The following is a 22,452-nucleotide window of genomic DNA, read 5'->3' on the forward strand; positions in this document are numbered from 1 at the left end:
ACGTCTAAGAAGTAATTCGCATCCATTTATATTTCTTTGAGAATATTTGCTGAAGCAATAATACATCTGCTCCATCAATAAATCTGTATTTGGAGATGATCTCTAGAGAGTTCTGTCGTATACTAGTTGTTGAATGCTAGGTAATCATACATCATACTTTTTTTCACTATCTTCCGGTGATCTTGGCTATCACTCTGGTATCTTTTGTCCCTCTTTTAGCAATTACATTGTGATTTCTTTTGTGTCATTTTATTCTGGTTAAGGACACTAATTAAACTCGTCATTTACATGTTCTTAAAATAACCATTAATTAAAGAGAATGATATACCAATTTTAAAACAAATACTGGTGTATGTTCGTAGTAATTACATTAAACAGTTGGTGTCCGTTTAGAGAGAAAAAAAACATTTTAATTCTTCTCTTAGAATGAAATTCAAAACAATGTGGCTGTGGCCATTGATTTACACATTAAATTCATCCATTGACTGGGACAATTTACGTGAACGTTTGTATGTAACGACCACTGTTCACGACGTACCTACGATAGACATTTAAACTGTGGGGTCACCAAAGGTTTCTTTAAATATAAAATAATTCGAAAAATTAATCAGGAATAACCTTCATGTTTTGATTTATATAATTGATATAAATCAAAACATCGTATTATTTCTGATTAATTTTTCGAATTACTTTATTAAGGTGTTCAGAACCTTTGGTGACCCCATAGTTTAAGTGTCTTTAAAAAGTACAAAGTGAGCAGTGGCCGTTACATACAAACGTTCACCTAAATTGTCCCAGTCAATGGATGAATTTAATGTGTCAATCAATGGCCACAGCCACACTGTTTTGAATTTCATTCTATTATCCTATACCATGATATGTTTTATTGAGCAACCTTGTAAATGTAACTTCCTTTGGGTAATTGACTGCAAGGAAAAATAGTGCTGTGTTTATTACTAGTATTTTTCGTTAATAACATGGGTAATTTTATTTCAAATAGTATTTATGGTGGACATGACTTATAATTGTTCTTTGGCAATTATTGTTGAATTAATTTAATTTGCACAATTTGACTTCATCGAATCACCCAATATGTGAAAATGTTAATTGCTAAAATAATAATTAAACATCAATCGTGCTGATAATACGCAAGTCTTATCGGTGTTTAGAGGATCAGTTTGTTTTTGAAACATTTGTTTTCAAATGGCGTATGTGATTTTAATCATTTAATATTGAATAGAAAGAAATATTAAAATTGTCACAAACAAGATTTATATTGTTTACGGTATTTAAGCATGTACCTATAAAATACTAGGTTCTGGTTTAGTACTAAAGATGGAATCATAACCATGTAAATTGTCTATTTATGAGACATAATAGCTATAAAATTACTCGAATTACATTTCATAAACAATAACCGATATGAAATTGAACAAAATAATAAGTTACAGTTATTTTAAAATGGTGACGATGAAATTAACAGATGACAATGTTTGCAAACAACAATTATAACATAGTTATTTTCTTTTATTTTCGAATAATCAACTATTTCTGTACATGACGTTAATTATAAAAATATTGATAAAGATTTTTTGTCAAATTATATCGCCATTGTTTATTCATTGATGAGATATTTGCATCCGGGTCCATTAAAGAAATAGGTTATTCGGAACATTTCAAAGGTTAATTTATAATCTTCCGAAGATCTAAAAGCAAAATAAATTGTATAATAGTGAATGATTCCAAACACCATAACTTTGATAAAGAGCATGGGTGATATTGTTTTTAAGAGTTATAGAAACATTTTTAATACCGTTCTGAAACACGAATGTTTTATTTTGATTGTCTTATGGATGAGAGGAAATGGGAAATACACATGAAAAGAAAGAAACAACGCATAACAAAAAACAATCAACAGATAAAAATACAGTCCGCAATATTAGACAACAGTCTATATATTTTAAGAATATCAAAATCGTTTAAAGCCTTGAAAATCAACTCTATATTGACCTCTCGTAACTTTTGATAACTTTGTTTTTTAATTCTGTATTACTGGATAGGTCTGTCATTGTCGCATACCCCATGCCTATGTATATTTCTTTACTTTTAATAACTGATTCTGTTTTGCTATATTTTGTTTCAAAAAAATGGTATTGATTGATCTTTCATATATTGATTAAACCGTATGTAAGGTTTTAAATCAAATAATCATACTTCATTTTATTGTATACAAAAGAGTACAGAACCGATTTAATTACACAAAAGAAAATACTATCAAAGATCAATCCGATTATACAAATATCAAACGGATAATTTATACATATACAAAAGATTGAAAATAAAGAAAACAGTCTCTGACGGTTTTCTGCTTTAACAAAAATAAGGTTATATTCTGGTTCTCGTTGTGGTCCATTTCTATACAAAGGTTTTGTTTGAGAGTAGTAATGAAGATTTTTGAGACGATAAGTAGACTTTTTCACATGGTGTGGTCATTTCAGGTCAATGCGCAAATCATTTGAATGAACGTAAGGTAGTTGACCTTGGTTGAGGGACACACATTTTTCAAAACCATTTCAATTGTTTTTCTTCGCAAGAATGCTGAAAAGGCATCGATGAAATTGACAATTACACACAGAGAACTGATTCAATTAGTTATCTCCCTTTATAAACATCTCCTCTAACATGCTATGTATCTATATGCAAAAAGGGGGAAAAGTATTTAGATATCTGCAGAAATAAAGAGTAAATATTTATAGTCTTAAAATACTTATATTAAACACGGGTTCTTTTAAAGTTATTAGTTTATGATTAAAAGAAATAATCACTTATACAAGTCAGAGGTTTCGCGGTCTGTATGATGTATGATCATTATGGGGTTTTCAACAGGTAATCAAAAAACCAGTTTATAATCACTTACTTTCTTTTGGGTATTAAATTGCAGTTAGCACCACCTTTAAAACGACATAACTTTCATGTCTCTTTTTTATATGCGTTTGAAGATTATGATTGCAAGCAATCATTTCTCTTTAAATATAATACCACGTAATGTACCACATAAAAAGTCTTTACAAACAAATTTGACTTGCTCATTTAGGAGTTCATCGCACTAAGATATGATACTAAACATTTAGAGATATGCTATGAATGCCAATGAGGCAACTATCCACCATGATATGTTTTTTTTTATTGTGTGGAAAATCCACATGGTATCAAAAAATGCCAATGAGGCAACTATCCACCACCACGTAGATGTGAGCAACTGTTGAAGACTGTACTCCCTTAAACATGTTGGATGTTGAAAATTTTGAAATAGTTTTGCACAGTATGCATTGTGTTTCGATAAAACTTTAAATTGTTATTTCGTTAGATAAGTTGATAAGTCATTATGTATCTTAAATACAGCAAAATAAACAGTAAAATGATTAACATGTTAAAGTGAAATAAATATACGTCAATCTATTTAAGAAACATCAATAATGAGTTATACTGCAAATCCTATTAAATATATCAGATGCCAAAATAAATAAAATGAGTTCATATTTGAAACTTATCCAGAGTAACCCTGTTCAGTAATACAGTATTGACACTGTATGTTTATGTTTATTTGGCTTGAAAATTAGACATGCCCTTTTGTTGTAGCTGAATTCAATACACGATGAAAGTCTACTTTAAGGTCAACAATGCTACTAAAGATGTTTTAATATCTCTGTTGAACATTATTAGTCCATGTAACTATCCTACTACATTCTATATTGCTACTCATACGTTTTAATTCGATTCTCAAGAGAGTATCTAATGTTTTCACATCAATAATAAGTCAACAAGTGGGAACAATAATACAGAAATCTTTATTGATGCTTAAAACATAGACTTATCTGTCTGTAACTTTCGTTGAAAGTCAGATGCTAAAAGAGTAATCATATTGGATTATTTTTTAATTGAAAAAAGATTTAACTATTTACATTTTATAACGATATCAAAATGAAACTATCATTCGTACGCATAAATGTTTTTTTTTTTTATTTATTAACTAAACACACTAAGAAAATTGTTATGATATTTACCGTTTCATTAAATAAAACCTAATTACAACGTTTACACCTCACTGGGAGCCCTATAAGAGCCAATAGCATCTAATTGGATTGTAGCATGATCCACATTTACTTAATGAAATGTATGATATCACTTGTAATCAACTTAAACATTGACAACACTCATAATTATTGCTAAAAGACAATTATTGAATTTTATTGTTTTTGAAGAAGAATATAACGCAACTACAGAGTCGTGGTTGGTGTTATTGAATTGGATTGAAAATTAAAAATGGAAAAATACAGAAATGAATAAAACTGTTAAAAACTTCGAATACGTTAGTATATTTTACTTTCCTCAGAAATGCGTGTTTAGAAATGGTACCCATACATTAAGAAGGGGAAAAAATCCGACTTTGACATAGGTAAAAGTGTAATTAGCATCTAAGGCAACTTCTAGTTTTGATGTTTTTGATTTTAGATTTGGAATATTTCATAATAATTTGAAGACTTGATGAAGACACTGCAAAGAATACCCTGCCAATACATATCATCTATATCAACTGCCATCAGGCACGGAAATGGTTCCAGAATTTGCAAGCAAAATAGAGATTCACTTTTTAAGCGTGATGTCAGAATGAAACTTACTATGTTATTACCTCAATTTATTGTATTGACCGCTCCTTAATAATATTTAAAACATTTGAACAAATGAATGAATGAAATGATTTCCAATGAAATGATACAGAAAAGTACACTAAGCGTGATCAGGCATTCTTTACTTCCTGAACACTAATTATAGCATGCAAATGAAAATATAACCTTGTTTCTAGGGTTTAAAGAGAAAAATTTATAAGCATTACACTCTTGTACGAATGCCTTCAATTGGTTTTAACAATTCAATTAACCTACTTAACAACTTTACCACTACTTAATGTATATTTAAATACTTTGTCAGATAATTAGGTCCAAATCACGACTTGCAGCAAAGAAATCTTTATTTCTGATATAAATTAGTAATAAGTTTCGTGTACAAGGATTCATAATTGAGATTAACTTGCGATGTATGAGCCTTTTTCTCAGCGTAGATAGACGATATATTTGGTATCAAGAACGTATGCTATTTCTCTGAATAATCTCTTCAGTTTTTTAAACTTCCTATTGTGGTTGATCCACATTTTCGACTATAAATTGTCTTTGGGTTCCTACATTTTGTCTCATTATAAATAGATTTCTTTTTTAGTTAAAGCATATAATTATATACATATAAATGAATATTTTGGATTTCAACAAAAGTTTTAAAGATCCCTTTGTTAAAATTTATAAATATTTTAGGAACGATTTTTAGTGTGCTCTCGTGTTATTGAGTTCTTTTGATTTAGTTTCTTTTCTCATTTGTCATTAATGCAGTCTGTTTTAAAAAAAAAAAATCTATTTTAAAAATTAATGACTAGATAAATTAGTCTCCAGCAGTGGAGACGAAATCTAATTCCCTTCTTTTTGCCTAGATAATTAATTCAATATACGTTCATATATCGCTTTTCATTTTAACAACTATAAAATTTAAGACTACAAATTTTACTTAAAAGTTATAAAATGATGACGGTCATTTTGATTAGTTTATATATGTTATTCTACTTGCATAAGTATTCATATAGGTAATGTTTAAGCTATCATAAACATATGGTAAACCTTCAAATGTGTCAGGTATCAAACAGAGCTTTTAATAGCGATGACAAGAAAATGTTTCATTTTAATATACTTACTAGATCTCATATGGATAATATTTAGTTAATTATGCCAGTTTCAAATCGAACGTACAATGGAATCGAAGTCAAAACCAAATAGATTATACCTACAACTTCCTTCAATCCATCTCCTTTGTCATTACAAGTGGTATGGAGAATCCAATTCTAATTGATATAAATTAATCACTATATCACACTTCTAAGAATAGTTTCTACCGATATACAAATACTTGAGAAAAATAAGGCAGCAGGTTATTAGATCAAATATTGGTTGACATTATAAGGAGAAAAGAGAAATAGACCAAGAATAGATGACACCGTCCAAAAATAATAAAACAGATAATATTTTCTTCTATATATAAAACTTAAGAGGAAACTGTCAATAATGTGTAAGCTGTATCTTCCTGCCAATTAATAATGGAAGACGTTTTCTTAACACTAGGAACTCCGAGATTTTAATGTTTTTATGGTATAGTTTTATCCCATTTTATGAAAACCTTCCAACTTTCATTAAACAACCTACTAAACACCGCTTTCATATTATTGTCACGATATCTGTTCAATCCTTTGTAACACTTCATTATCCCTATCAAACTCGGCTTTCTAATTTCCCCACCGTCCTTCATCGACACAAGGTGCAAAATCTACTTATGATTATATATGATTTTCGTTTTTTTCCCCTGGTCCTGATATGCATAAAATATTTGCCCCAGAGTGTTAATCATGAATCAATTACTAAATGATACACTTTTGAAATTGATGCTTGCATAAAGGCTTCTTATTTTATCATTTGTTTAAGGATGTACTTAGGTGAGGTTTTGAAATTTGTGTCAAATGTTCGGACTCCTTGGTGTTTTTCCATGCAATACAATGTAAAATATTTTGCCCCATAACACCCATTTATTTTTTCATATAAGACTTAATAGCTCATGAAAGGTCATTTACCAAAATTTAAGAAGATTCTTAATTTTCTTTCTTTTGTTTTGAGACCTAATTATACCAATGCAAATATAAGGTAAAAGTCCGAGTCAGCCTTTTCCCGCCATATTTTAAATCTCAAATATCTCAAAAAAGAGGTCCATGACCTATCAATATTTTAGCTTATTTTTATCCTCAATTGATGCTCTATGAGCTTATATAATCAATTTTAATTCTTAATTTATTAATTTTCACCTAACCTCACCTACGTACATCCTTAAATTATTTCAAACAATTTTATGTCATTATTTACAAAATATCATTTGCACAAATTAATCGAAATATATGCTAGAACTTAACATTTTCGTGGAAAATGAGCAGTTTTTCCTATTAAAAAGAAATTCACCCTTCTGACGCTCCAAGTACAACTATTAAAATTGAGAATGGAAATGGGGAATGTGTCAAAGAGACAACAACCCGACCAAATAAAAAACAACAGCAGAAGGTCGCCAACAGGTCTTCAATGAAGCGAGAAATTCCCTCACCCGGAGGCGTCCTTCAGCTGGCCCCTAAACAAATATATACTAGTCCAGTGATAATGAACGCCATACTAATTTCCAAATTGTACACAAGAAACTAAAATTAAAATAATACAAGACTAACAAAGGCCAGAGGCCAAATTGCACCTTTTAGAGTTCATGCGATTCCCTCAGTTTTTTTGTTTCCTTGATTCATATCTTCTTAAATGACGAGATGAAAAAAGACATTGCTAATGTACTGTTGTCTTAATTTGGAGTTATAACGATAACTTTTCTTATTAAAATGCTCAAGGAGGCTAAGTTTCGCTTCAAATAGAAGGTGTAAAAACAACAGCAAAGAAACACTGAGTCATGTAAAAACTCAGCATAAGATACATGTACCAGGCGTTAAGCTGTGAACGCCAGTCGATCGTTTCGTCTACGAACGATTCATCAATGACTCTCTTGAATCAAAAAAATTTAAAAGGTCAAATAAAGTACGAAGTCGAAGTGTAATGAGGACGCAAATTTCGAAACATAAAAGAAGGCTAAATGGGACTAATACGTTGAGTGAAAACGATTTATACTTTGAAAAGAAACAAATTCACAGAAAAAAAGATACATCAATAAATAACTTTCGATTTGTAATTTAAGCGAATCGTAAATATACATTTAGGAAGCAAGTGGCGGAAATATTGCAAAACACAATATAAACCAACCAGTACTTACATAACATGACTAAAGACACATGGTAATATTGGACTTGAGCTGGTGATAATATGAAGATTGAGCCAAAGACAAATAAAATATAACACAAGCATAAATAGAGAGCAGAGATTTGAAATTTTAAGTATTTAGAAGCTGACACCTTGATAAAAATAGTATGACTGTTTTGAGAAATTATGAACGCCAACTCGCTTGTATTTAGCTGAGGCACTTCATGAAATTGTGTCTGTCTGTATGTTTTGCTTGTAAAATTTTTGCCTGCTTAATGTATAATGACTACAAAACATACATGCTCATAAAATGTATAGCATGAGAACAGGTTAACCAATTATGTATTAGGTAGATTCTACAAAATTCTATATTCTTGATTGCTGTTTCCTCCGGTCGTAACGAACCTTTCAATGAGTTCTCAGTAAATTACTTCGATAATAAATGTTGAATAGGGTAATACTAAACCATGTAGTAGCTAATTTCAAATGTCATCATATGAAGAAAAAAAATATATATTATAACATGCAAATTTTTTTAAACAGTATTTTTTTTTTATTTTGGATATCATTTCAATCGGATATAATATGCTATTTCAAAAATAAATTTAACAGTTTTATGAATAACGATGTTAAAATACACGTTCTCCTACTCAAATGCCTGCTTAGTTTATACTACGATGCTCTTTGTATGATCTTATATCATCGTTGTAATATAAAATGCCAAGCATAAACATAGATTGAATTACGTTTGAAAGGTTTTATTCAGATAATTCTTTAAAATAGGATTTGAAATTCATTTAAAATTCGCATTACAGTATTGTCATGCATGTTTTGTTTTTTGTTTGTTTGAGATTTTATTTTGCTTTAAAGAGATTCAATCAAATTCGAAGATTTGAAAAAAAAGCCATGAACATGCATTATAAACAGATGGAAAATAAACTTGCAACTAGTTCTTCGTTGGCTTTAAATGTTTAAGTCCATCCTAAGGAAAGCATTGTAATAGTAAAAATCTATCTCTCTGGTCTTTTACTGATTTAGCAAATATATTATTGTTTTATTTAGATTACCTTGTGTCACTTGTATAACGTTGTTACTCCGTAAAGTGAAACTCATGCAGACGTAGACAATTCTGTAAAATAGTTAAATTGAATATTTATAATAAATGGCAACTTCAATAATTTGAATACATTTGTGTGTGGCATTACTTGAAACTTTATATGTCGTTTTATTACAAAAGTTCTTAATTATTTCTAATCAGCACCATGTTAGGTCTCTAAATGTATTGTACTTTTCCATCATTGAAGGCAAAAGTGATACAAGAGTACGGAGAAGCTCGTGTATAGAAATTACAATTACTATACTAAACTTTAATTGTATAATCATGAACAATTGTCACAGTTGTAGTGATGCATTTTGCAGATTTTCTCTAAGCTGATGAAATGATGAAACTGACATCCAATCTTTGTAAGGCTCGTATAAATATGGCGTACTAAATTATAATCCTGGTACCTTTGATAATTATGTACACCACTGGGTCGATGCCACTGCTCGTGGACGTTTCGTCCCCGAGGGTATCACCAGCCCAGTAGTCAGCACTTCGGTGTTGACATGAATATCAATTATGTGGTCATTTTGTATAATTTTCCAGTTTATAAAACTTTGAATTTATCAAAAAACTAAGGACTTTCTTATACCAGAAATAATTTACCTTATCCGTATTTAGCACAACTGTTTGGAATTTTGGATCCTCAATACTCTTCAACTTCGCTTGATAAATATTTTGATATGAGCGTCACTGTTGAATCTTATGTAGACGAAACGCGCGTCTGGCGTACTAAATTATAATCCTTGTACCTTTGATAACTTTTAAGTATTGTTTCAAGATAATTGGATGGAATACATACTATATTTTAATACATTAATCAAGATTTTAGATCTTTATTTAGCTTCGCTATGAAATGTATCGTTCACATGATAATAAATGACTTATCACGTGCATAATATATTGCCACATGTGGAGCAGGATCTGCTTACCCTTCCGGAGCACCTGAGATCACCCCTAGTTTTTGGTGGGGTTCGTGTTGATTATTCTTTAGTTTTCTTTGTTGTGTCATGTGTACTATTGTTTTTCTGTTTGTCTTTTTTCATTTTTAGCCATGGCGTTGTCAGTTTGTTTTAGATTTATGAGTTTGGCTGTCCCTTTGGTATCTTTCGTCCCTCTTTTATTGCAGATAGCAGAAACCAAAGTTACAGTCTTTCAAGTAATTGCAAGTGTGCTTTTCTCTAGCCTAGTTATATTACGATAGCACGGTTAGTTTTCAAAGTTAAAGTTTATTTATTCAGGAAGCCCTTGAAAATCGACATGTCATAAAGTTATCCTTTATGTGTGTGTTAAACTCTTGAATTCTTTATGATTTTTAAACATCATTGTTCTAAAACTTTATGTTGAAATGTACTTTAGAAACAGTTTTGGTGATTGATCAGTATACTGCAGAGTATTTTTTTGTGGAAATAGTGATTTCCCAAAAGATTCAGTTGAAGAAAATTTTTCAGTTAATTGGAATTCAAAATCTGTTTGGAAAAGTGTCATTAGATAGTTAGTTAGGTCTTAAAAAATATTCGCTTCATTTAGAGAGCATTTAGCTTATGTGAGCAGGTACTCGATATCTTACCAAAGTTAATTTAACAATGTAGGCTTATTTCATTTCCTGAAATGGTTAAGAAAACTCTTGATCCATCATTGTCATTCCTATATAATTAAATATACTGTTACAGGAATAATTAAGAGTATGTGATGGATGAATGGGTGATCCCGGTTCAATTAGTTCGTGCTAAATTACATCAATAAAATTAATTTCCTGGGGTATTCATTTCAGAATTATTCTTTAATATGTTGTCCAAGTATCTTGAAATTATGATTCGCTTTTATCCACAGGATATCACAAATATTACCAGTACAAATCACAAAAATGCATTTACATGAGTAGTAAAATGTTGCCGTGAAAAACTGATTGAGTTCGGAATGTGTCAAGAGATTTGTTCTCTTATTCCCATGAAAGGCTGGTGCGTTCAGAAAGAATTTCTATTACGACGTACACAAAAGAAGAAAATTCAACTTTAGAATGCCTTGAATCTAAATGGTATTAAAGTAATAGGTATTTCAGTAATATAAAGTAAAGTTGATAAATGGATCACTGACACATAATAGTATTATATTTACTTTTCTGAAAAGAAGATTGATTTTAAAGTAAAATCAGTTTTATATCAAATTCAATTGTAATTTACTTATTATAATTAAATAAAAAATACCATATCTATCAGTATTACAACCTCAATAACATGATTAAAAGTTTTCATGATGTTTATAACAGAATTACAATTATACGTAACGTTAAGGTTTTGAAAGGATAATAACTGGATATAATATTGAATACAATTCTCAGTTGATATAAATTTCCTTAGCTTGTCTTCTCTATATCCGAGTTTCATTTATGAGGAGATGCAAAAAAACTGTTACGTCAAGGATTTGTGGAAGAATTATTTCCGAGTTTATTACCAGAGATTAGAGATTAGATTTTAGTGGGATTTGTGTTGCTCAGTCTCAATCTAGTTGTGTAGTGTCAGTGTACTGTTGTTTGTCTGTTTGTCTTTTTCGTCTTTTTTAGCCATGGCGTTGTCGTTATAGATTGTCTGTGTCCCATATTAACACAGACATACTGCATTTAATATGTTCTTTGATAAAACCTGACTGAAACCTTATTTTCCTCTCCTTTAAGTGTCCCCCCTATTTTCTAATTAATTTTGTCATTTTATATAGTCGCACAGACCACCAACATCCTTGTAAACATGTTAGTTTGCTTAGTTTCTTCGTTTAACCGGGGTCTTGATGCTCAATTCGCCGTTTCAGAATCTAATGCATTCTGGGTAATATTTTCAAAACCGTACACCAAAGCATCGTGATTGGTTAAACACGTCCTAAACAATGGAAATTCAACCAATGACGTGACGTTTTTTTTTTTATTTTGGGGTACAAACAATTGAATTACCCACAGTCCTTTAGTTTCTGAAACGGCCAATTGGTCACAAAAGACAATTATAGTGATCTAGTAATCAGCCCTATCTTTTCTGATGTTGTGAGTTTGAAATATGCTCGAAGCGTATTTTTTATTATTCAGAGTTGGAAAATATTTAAGAATTAACAGTCTTTTTTTTTATATATGGGAAAAACTTGTTGTCAATCAGTTGATTACAAAATTTCTTTGATGAGTTTATTGAACGTGAATTTTTTGTTTTTAATAGATTGAATGTTTACAAGTTATATAGTTGTTTGTAAAGTTAAAACTGTTTTTGTATTGTGTTTTGTTTTGCCTTTTTTGTTTTTTATGGGTTTGTTTAGCTGTCGATTTTTGTTGAAATTCTACTGAAGACACACTTAGTTCCATTTCAGTAATTATCTACATTCATAATTATAAATGTGAACTTAAACTAAATACTATAATTGCATATAAAAAAGTTGTAAAGAATAGAAAACATTACCCTCCGTCGTCAAACTGTGCTATTCTGAATTTATTATTTTCTGGCGATATACACTTCCTTTCATGGTGTTTTTTAGTCATGGAACACTCTTCTTTTTGTTCTGATTTAGAGAATGGTGTGAATCTTCGACTTTTACGTACACAATTAATTTCGTCTTTTTTATAAACAACTCGCATATCAGATCCATTGACATATATCTCATGTTGTTCCTTCATCCTAGGATTATCTCTTATGTTAATCCACCAGGATCTAGTTATCCACGGTCGTAGCTCACCTTCGGTTCTTTCACTTTGTAAAAACTTGGGAAAATGGCAAACGTCCAATTTGACACATCCTGAAAATGTATATATAAACATATATCATGAATGACAAAATATAGTGCAAACTCATTCTAAATTAATGTTTTGAAATAGTGCAAATTCCATATATTTAAAAATTTGAATTCAAGTTATTTCAAAGGGGAAGCTTAACAAGAACGGACTTGGTGTCATCGTTCTAGTTAGAACCAAATGAAACGTATAATGTGCAACAAAACTTAGAAGTAATATTTAACTTAGATGTGTACAATACTCTTTTTAAAGAATCTGTTAAATCCGTCGATAAATATTTATTTTTCGAAAACAGATTCATGATTAAGCAGAATCATATACGGAAATTTTAGAATTTGATACCTTTTAGAAACTATTCTATAGGTAAAGGTATATCTTAATAATTTACCCTAGATTTTGATGGTCGGTTTCAATTTGTCACAAAAGACATATAACTAATGTTAAAAATCTAGCCTGCATGTTGACAATACTTTATATTAAAATTGACTATCATGGAACAAATTTCTTTTTTCTTTCAGATCAACTTGTATGACTATGATTGAGTTTGGAGATCCTATTGGAATTGATGTTCAATTTTCTTGTTATGTTCTGTTAGGTCAGTTTAAACATATTTGATTGTTCAAGACCTGTACAAACGGATGAGACACACATTTAACGGCTTATAATTCTCCAGCTAACATCAACATGACCTTGTAATAGTCTTTCTTACAGCTTGCTATAATGTTTACGTTATGTACATCGTACAATGCTTACTATTTTTCAATATTTGTATTTGTTTTAACATTGACGCTTCGGAACTCCTGTTACATTATTTAGTGCTCAGTCGTATGGACGGCTTAAAAAAGTAATTACCAAATACGATTTTTCTTTTCCAGACATAATAAGAGAAAGACAAAATTGATTTTGAAACCCGATTCATGTTCACCTATTGAAAACTGTGAGTTTTGAGAATAGAGAACCGTAGAATAACATCAACTTTGATAAATGTCCTGCGTGATTATATTTCTATTTTCCTAACTGTGAATCTGCACTAAAAATACCAATATAAAACTCCTTCGGTGGTTTCTACAAAATTTGGTTACAACAAGTCTAATAAGTTAGAAGGAGTTTTCATCTAACTATTGCGTGACTAATTCTGATTATCTATCGAACAGTATGCGTGTAGAGTTATAATCGTAAGATTTTTGTTAGACTAAAAGATATTGAAATATAAATATTTCTCTTCTTTTTGGTTTAACTTATGTTTTTCTTATATAATCGTTCTCTAAAGGCTACAAAGCTAGACAAAAAGACGTCCAGAACAATTTGTATTTTAACATATTCTATAATTTGTAAAGTATCGTAGATGAAATGAGTTGGTTTAGTCTTATTTGATTAGTTCTAATATGATCAGGCTAATTTAATTGTGCTCCACCGTCGTTGACGTTTCTAATACAATTTGTAGACAGTTTCTGTCTTAGAACGAGCAATTGGACTGAAACGCGCTTAATGGGCGAGCAGCATTGTTTATAATTGATGTTGACGCTTATACAAAGTGAATTAGACCAAATGTGATTTATTGCTAACTTATGGTATCTTTTTCGTAGAAGATATAACACTATCAATATAATTTATAGGCTCAAAGAATGAAGTTTTATTCTAAAGGCTTTGTAAACAAAATATGACATTAAATTTCAGTCAATCAAAGTAAAGGGAACTAATTAGATTTTCTTCATGTTAAGCATTGCGGTAAATCTTATCTTGTATAACATTTCCTTGATTTTGAAGACAGTCTATAGGAATAAAGATCTGGATGTAGTTGGTTACCCTAGAGCAAATGAAGTGAAAGTGCCCTCTTGACAATCGTAAAAGTATTTTGTCTATATGTTTTTGGATTATGATAGTCTTTATATGTTGTTTGATGTTTCTGTAAAGTAATGGTTATTTCTTTAAAAAGAGGTTTGTTATGGCATTGTCAGTTCGTTTTCAATCTATGAGTTTGGTTATTACTTGGGTGTCTTTCGCCACTCTTTTTCTATCAATATATAAGTCGATAAAAATCACAATTGCCCTATATATGGACAAGTATGGAAAGTTACAGAACTGGTCAGAAGTACATAACGTCTAGATTTTCCGTCGAGGAGGGCATTATAGTGTTTTGAATGCTATAAGCTATTCCGTGGCAATACTACGAATATAAAATAAGGCGTGGGTTGAGTTGATTTCCAATCAGACAACTATCCAACAGAGACCAAATGTGCAGATGTCAGCAACTACAGAATACCGTTTAGTCTTACCCCACCCCACTTACCAAGCGATGTAATGACCCGACGTAGAAAGGTGAAAGAATTCAGATGAAAAAATTAACACCGTTTTATTTATGACAACAATATATAAAAATCAAATATGACAAATACTAACCAACAACAACCACTGTACTACAGGCTTCATACATGCTTTCCAATACAAAATATATATAAATGATAAAAAGAAGGCAATAACAAACAATAAAAAGACAAACAAAAAAAGACTACTTCCATTTATGGATGTTTCAAAGAATAATATACCATATTATTTAGGTATTTTTACGTGTTTCGTTTTTGTTGTTTGTTAATTTCAAGTTCATAAGTTATGCTTTCTAACTGTTTTGGACCTAATAGGTTGACAACACAAACATCATTGGTTAACGAAACGTTTAATCTCAAACTTACTTGACTAAGTTTATCCAAAAACAATTAACGTTCACATACAGATTATTTCCATATGATTCGTTTTGCCTTATTTAGAAGTTTGTTCACTTTATTTTGCCATTTAATGTGTTGTTGCGAGTAGATAGATTCTAGTGAGATTTGATGGCACCAATTTGCCAACGTTCTTGATAAGAATTACTTTGAAATATTTAACTAAGGTTAGCTGGTTAAAAGTGTACAAATATTACAAGATGATAAATGGTCCAAGATGGCAAAAGAATATTTTTCTTTATAAAGCAGAAATCATAGTTCATATCTGATTTCTCTCTAGGGATAGGAAGTCTGGTCTAAAATGAAATTGCATCGGATAATAACAAAACGAATTATTGTTTAAATACAAATTAACCATGAATCGCGTGTCAATAGATAAATGCAATTGACTTCAATTTGCCGCCCAATAATACAAATAAAAATCAGTTTAAATAAATTCCGCTGAGGTTAAAAATAGCACATTTTCTGCTTAATTTGTAAATAGTTTTATACATCCGAGCACTATCCGTCTAATTATGTTACTTTAACATCTTAATATTTCGTAGCAGAAGCCATTAGGGGTTAAAGGTTAGCACAATTTAAATTGTCTTCTGGGAACTGTTAGAAACAGCTTAGAGCAATAAAGATTGTAATTATATTATCTAAAATGTAATCATGGTAATTGTTTTATGATTAATGGAAGATGTTCATGAACACGTGGAGTTTATATGACTTGTTTATCAGTATAAAATACCAAGGGATAACACTCAAACAATTTTACTTGTAGAGAATTGAAGAGTTTCAACTTAACGATAATAAGTACAACTTTAGAAATAAAAAAAAATCCAAAACATAATATATACTTGATTGTCTTTTTGTTAGTTTCGTTAAGTCGGATGGGAAATGTTTCACTAAACAATGAAATTTGGGGACAAAATGTTAATATATTTTATGAAACCGATTTCAAAGTGATCTAAGAAACAAAAAGATATTACAAAAGAGATAGGCGAAAGATAAAAAAGAGGGTCAAGACTTTTAAGTCGAAGAGAGCCCTACGATATCATTGCAAAAAAAAAAAACAACGAAAAAAGACATAAAAAAACCAACAGTTTACAAATCAGAATTAAGAAACTGAATGGGTCTATCAATGCCCATGCTACGTCAATATTTCAAGACCCAAATGTTGCAAAACACTTATCCTACCTCCATAACAAATATGTTGTTGTCCCCGCAGATAAAGCCCCAAACAACATCGTTTTTGTGTGTAAAACGCAATACATTAACTGCTTGATAAACGAATTAGGTATTGACAATTCACTTGGAAACTCTACATATACCCTCACGACACTTACCAAAGAGGAAATCCTGGATAATCATAGGTCTGTTCTATGTTCCTTTGGAATTTCAACCAAAGATGAAGAACTGGATCTTCCATCACTGTATTGGATACCTAAACTACATAAGTGTCCTTACAAAGAACGGTATATTGCTGGGTCTTCCAAGTGCTCCACGAAACCTCTTTCTAAATTATTAACATCTATTTTATCAGCAATCAAAGACGGGCTTCAAAGTTATTGTGAAACGGCCTATTCTACAGGTGGCGTGAATCAGATGTGGATACTTAAAAATTCCAAAGATCTTTTAGAGTACATACAATCTCAGTCTCTTTCATCTTGTAACAGTCTTAAAACATTTGACTTTTCTACTCTTTACACAAGTATTCAATATTCCAAACTAAAAGACAATTTGAAAGAGTTGGTATTGCTTTGCTTCATATAAAACGTAGATACAAGTATCTTGTCTTAGGGAGGGATAAATCCTACTTTGTAAAGGATCACTCTGATTCAAACAAAAAAATCTCTGAAACTGATATTATCAAGATGCTTGATTTCTTGATTGACAACATATTTGTTACGTTCGGGGGACGTGTTTTTCAACAGACTGTCGGCATTCCAATGGGAACAAATTGTGCCCCTCTACTTGCAAACTTGTTTCTTTATTATTATGAGGCTGACTTCATGCAGGAACTTCTAGGAAGAAAGATACTTTCCGCTATATAGACGATGTTCTTTCACTAAATAATTCAAAATTTGGTGACTAGGTTGAACGCATCTATACCATCGAACTAGAGATAAAGGATACTACAGATACAGTTAAGTCGGCCTCATATCTTGACCTACATCTAGAAATTGACAATGAGGGCTGGTTGAAAACATAACTTTACGACAAAAGAGGTGATTTCAGCTTTCCAATTGTGAACTTTCCATTTCTAAGTAGCAACATTCCAGCAGCTCCTGCATACGGGGTATATATCTTCCAATTGATACGATATTCCCGTGCTTGCATTTCCTATCATGATTTTCTTGATAGAGGTTTGCTGCTCACAAGGAAGCTATTAAACCAAGAGTTCCAAATGGTGAAGTTGAAATCATCCTTTCGTAAATTTTACGGACACCATCACGAGTTGGTTGACCGTTATGGAATAACCGTTTCACAAATGATATCGGATATGTTCCTTACTACAATCCCCTTCCCTTTCATGAATGTGACCTACCGAATTAGATTATTTACCGGTTTTGTTATCACATAAGCAACACGACGGGTGCAACATGTGAAGCAGGATCTGCTTACCTTTCCGGAGCACCAGAGATCACCCCTAGTTTTTGGTTGGGTTCGTGTTGTTTATTCTTTAGTTTTCTATGTTGTGTCATGTGTACTATTGTTTTTTTGTCTTTTTCATTTTTAGCCAATGCGTTGTCAGTTTATTTTCGATTTATGAGTTTGACTGTCCTTTTGGTATCTTTCGTTCCTCTTTTACAAAACACTACATTTAAACTAAACATGGAGCAACATATATCCATCAAAAGCCGTTGTGGATATTATGTGCTCATGCAATCAAATGATATGGTCATCACCAATGTAAATATATAATAGAAATGTTAAAGTTGGCATAATCCTTTAAATCAGCGTTTTCAAAAATTAAACTCAAATAGATTTGATAACTTAAAATCTAACTACTGTAAATAAACTCATCATAGATACCTGGATTAAATTTTGTATTTACCTCAGACGCGCGTTTTGTCAGCAAAGGACTTACCAGTGACACTCGTAAAAAAACCCAAAAAAGTTAAATAGGCTAAGTAAAATACGAGGTTGAAGAGCATTGAGGAGCAAAATTCCTAAAAGTTTTGCCAAATACAGCTAAGGCAATCTATCCTTGAAGTTGGAAAGCCTTAGTATTTCAAAAATTCAAAAGTTTTGTAAACAGTTAATTTATAAACATGACTACATCAATGATAATTCATGTAAGCACAGAAATATAGAAGTGCTGACTACTTGGCTGGTGATACCCTCGGGGAATTAAAACTCCACCAGCAGTGGCATCGACCAAGTGGTTGTAAATAAACTCATCATAGATTCCATCATTTGAATTTAATCCAGATTCGCGTTTTGTCTACAAAAGCCTCATCAGTGATGCTCGAATCTAAACCAACTTAATTTATAGGATACTTCAAGTTGCATTTACTCAATTTTAAATGACATATGTATCGCAGCGATTTATTTGTGAGTGTTCTTGTTATTTTTGACTTAATCATACAATAGAAGATCCAATTTTTGCAACTTCACGTTATTTTTTACTTGCAAAATGGAATCGCACGCGAAAATAAGTGTGTTAACAGTATTTGTATACACGATATTGTTGATGGGGAAGGGGAAAGTGGAGAATGCTGCTATATTCTATTCAACCTGAATGTGAAGACAATATATCAAATTATCGTATATGGAAAATAAGTAAGTGTTAAAAGGAGCACAGTCGGTTCACATGCAAATTTCAATTATCTTAAATCGACGTAACTTAATATGCATATATGGTTTTAAAACAGATGAGTCTTCTCAATTGTTAAGGTACTAAAAATTAATTACAATATATGGCCACCTTGAACAATAAGTAACTGCATTTTGTTGATTTCATTTATTAATGTAATATTCAAATAGAGAGCAGATGAACTTAAACGTTAAAGTCTTTTGGTGTATTTCCTTTAGATGCAGAACAAAAGTATAAAAACTTTCATAGAAAATATCGTAAAAAAAACAGTATTAATTCTACTTTTGTAACCTAGATCCTGATATATAGTTGGCTGAATGAAAATGAGTGCAAATGCCAAGTACTATCTTTATGACAGAAACTTGATGCAGTTGTCTAATATGGTTAACCAGCAGTATAGAATAGCTAAACAATTTGTTTAATTTATGTGCAAAAAAAGGAGTCATTTTTGTAAGTTCCTGTAATATTAATGCGATTACCAATTTGTCGTGTGAATCGAAGGTAAGGAGATGAGACACTGAGACTATATAGTTTGGCATATGTAAACTTCTTTATCCCTAAATTAAAAAAAACATAAATGACGACTTAAACAACAAGGCCATTAGTTTTCTCCTTTGAATTGTTTAAAATTTGTGATTTAGGGGCCTTATAAAACTGACTATGTGGTATGAGCTTTCCTCACTGTTGAAGACCTTACGGTAACCTAATTGTGTTTGATGTGTTTTCCACGGGTGTTGTTGTAACCTGGATTTGTTTTCTTGCAATAGATTTGCAAGAATTAGACTTTTGAACACCGGTATACTACTGTTGCCTTTATCTTATGTTGTAAATTTCTGTGAAATTCGGTTTCTTGTGGAGAGTTGTCTCATTGGAAATCATACCACATCTTATTTAATAAGTAACGTATGAGGTCTCCCTTAGAACCCTCTCAGTCTTTGTCCGTAAACAGAATACGATTTTAGCAATACAAAACATTTTGATTTCATTTGTTACAAAGTAACCTAACATCTAGAAAACGAGTTAGCAGTTCCAAGTTAATCCCGACACAAAATTTTCACGTGAAAAATGAATTAAACATAGTATTCCTAGTTCCATTGTCAATAAAATGGAATTTTATGCGACTGTCATACAAGTGAGAGGTTTAGCTAGATATAAAACCATGTTTAATCTACCATTTTCTACATGAGAAAATGCCTGTATCAAGTCAGAAATATGACAGTTGTTATTCAATCGTTTGATGTGTTTTTTAGCTTTTGATTTTGATTTTGATAAGCGTCTTTACTTTTTGCATTTTCCTTAGGGCTCAGTATTTTTGTGATTTTACTTCCAACGCAAACGTTAACGTATCTCTTGACAATTTCTAATGTATTGATAGTTGCGAGCAAGTTTGGAGTACCTGTGAGCTGTTTGATTACTGTTTTATATAAATTATATAAATATCACTATATGTGTGTGTGGGTTTTTTTCACACTTGAAAAACGACAACTTATCTATAATCACCACTGTTGGTTTTAGCTATTCCTTCTTTTAATGCCTATTATGAAACTAAGGTAGTTGAGGTAAAGTGTTTTTAAAATGACGCCAGTTCCTTGTCAAAATGTCATCGTCCGAATCTTGAGTCTTGTAACATTTACAATTGTTAAATTTAACGAAATGTTTCCTAGAAATTCCAGAAGATGCCTGGTGTTTTATTATAAGACAACATATTCAGAAACATCTAAACAAAATCATAAATCAAGTGAATTCTCTTGTTAGAGATTATTGTAAATTTATGTGTATTTTTTTAAATGATTGTCAGGGCATTTAGGGATAGCGCGTATTTAAATTATTGAACAATGATTTCCAGTACAAACGTACTAAATTTTAATAATTAACGATAGTCCTCTGTTTTATCTGTAATTCTTGTATGAAAATTGAATGAATAATGAAGTCATAAATAAAACAGGTGAAGTGAAAAAATGCTCAATACCATATTTGATTATAAACAAAACGGATGCTTACTGAATTAAATAATTTCTACAATAAAACAAAAATATTCCAAGGGAAACAAAAATATGAACAACCATCAAATCAAATATATAATAAACGAAAGAGAACATTCTAAAAAACAAATCAACACAAAACGGAAAATCGATAAGAAAAGATTTTTTTGGACAAAATTCAACTTTAAAGGAAACAGTCGTCGAAGCTGAAAATCAAAACTGAAATATGTTTCATGTCAAGAGTACTTGTTCAAAGCTTGCTGATTTCTTTGGATGAAGCTTACAATGTTTGAATTTTCGTTGGTGAAAGTCACAAAAAAAAATAATTTCAAATTACTGTTCAATCCATGTAGCCTTACAAAGATATTTTGGAACAATTTTTTCTAAATTTATCAATATTTTATTAACAAGGTTGTTTATTAAACTGCTATGATACATCTCTGTTGATGAACGAGATGTAGGGTATGTAAAACACTCCTTTACTGTCATTTAGGCTGGCATTGTACATGCATTTTCCCCCCTGTTTTATTTGCAATTTTCCTGCTGGTTTTGATCTCATATTTTAGTCATCCAATCATTTTATAAATTTCTGAAAGTGACAAACCAAAACAATACATCTAAAACGAACACATTTATTGAGTAAAAGTTAATGAGTGGCTTCTTTCGTTTTAATTTTTTCTTTTCGATAGATTAAAAAACATAAAATGAATGAAACTCCGAATAAATCAGGGTAACGTGGCGCTCAACTCTTCACTGTATTCACTTTAAGTACTTAAGTGCCAATCTGCCTAAGAATCAGGCAGTGGTGAAAACATGACCAAAAAACCCACCCAATTTGACATTGATTTCAGTTCATAAATGTAGTTATGCACAATAATAACATTCATTTCCATTTTCTGTTCTGGTAATAGAAGATACAATTTGGTTGAAATGCACTAGAAATTAACAAATAAGGGGAGATAACTCTGTAATTTGCTATCATTCTAACCGATTTTTTAACAAAGTTATTTGATGTTACCAGACACACACAAACGAAAGACTAATACTTTTTAACTCAGGATGATGGTTAGTATTAAATAGCATGATTAGCTCGGTTGGTTTTTTCTAATCATGTTTTAATTTTTACCTAAATTGCCTGATTCTTACAAA

The 22,452-nt window shown here is 30.9% G+C and overlaps 1 protein-coding gene across 1 annotated transcript in view; it reads right to left on the reverse strand.

Annotated features, from left to right (window-relative positions):
- Nucleotides 1-22,452, reverse strand: part of LOC139486779 (uncharacterized) — a 40,678-nt gene that overhangs the window by 14,520 nt on the left and 3,706 nt on the right. Inside the window, exons 3-4 of the mRNA XM_071271741.1 lie at nucleotides 12,468-12,801; nucleotides 8,999-9,060 (exon numbers count right to left, since the gene is read on the reverse strand). Of these exons, the coding sequence (XP_071127842.1) occupies nucleotides 8,999-9,060; nucleotides 12,468-12,801 (396 nt within the window). The remainder of the gene's footprint in view (nucleotides 1-8,998; nucleotides 9,061-12,467; nucleotides 12,802-22,452) is intronic.

This window comes from Mytilus edulis, chromosome 8 (genome assembly GCF_963676685.1).
Source record: "Mytilus edulis chromosome 8, xbMytEdul2.2, whole genome shotgun sequence".
Lineage (NCBI taxonomy): Eukaryota > Metazoa > Mollusca > Bivalvia > Mytilida > Mytilidae > Mytilus > Mytilus edulis.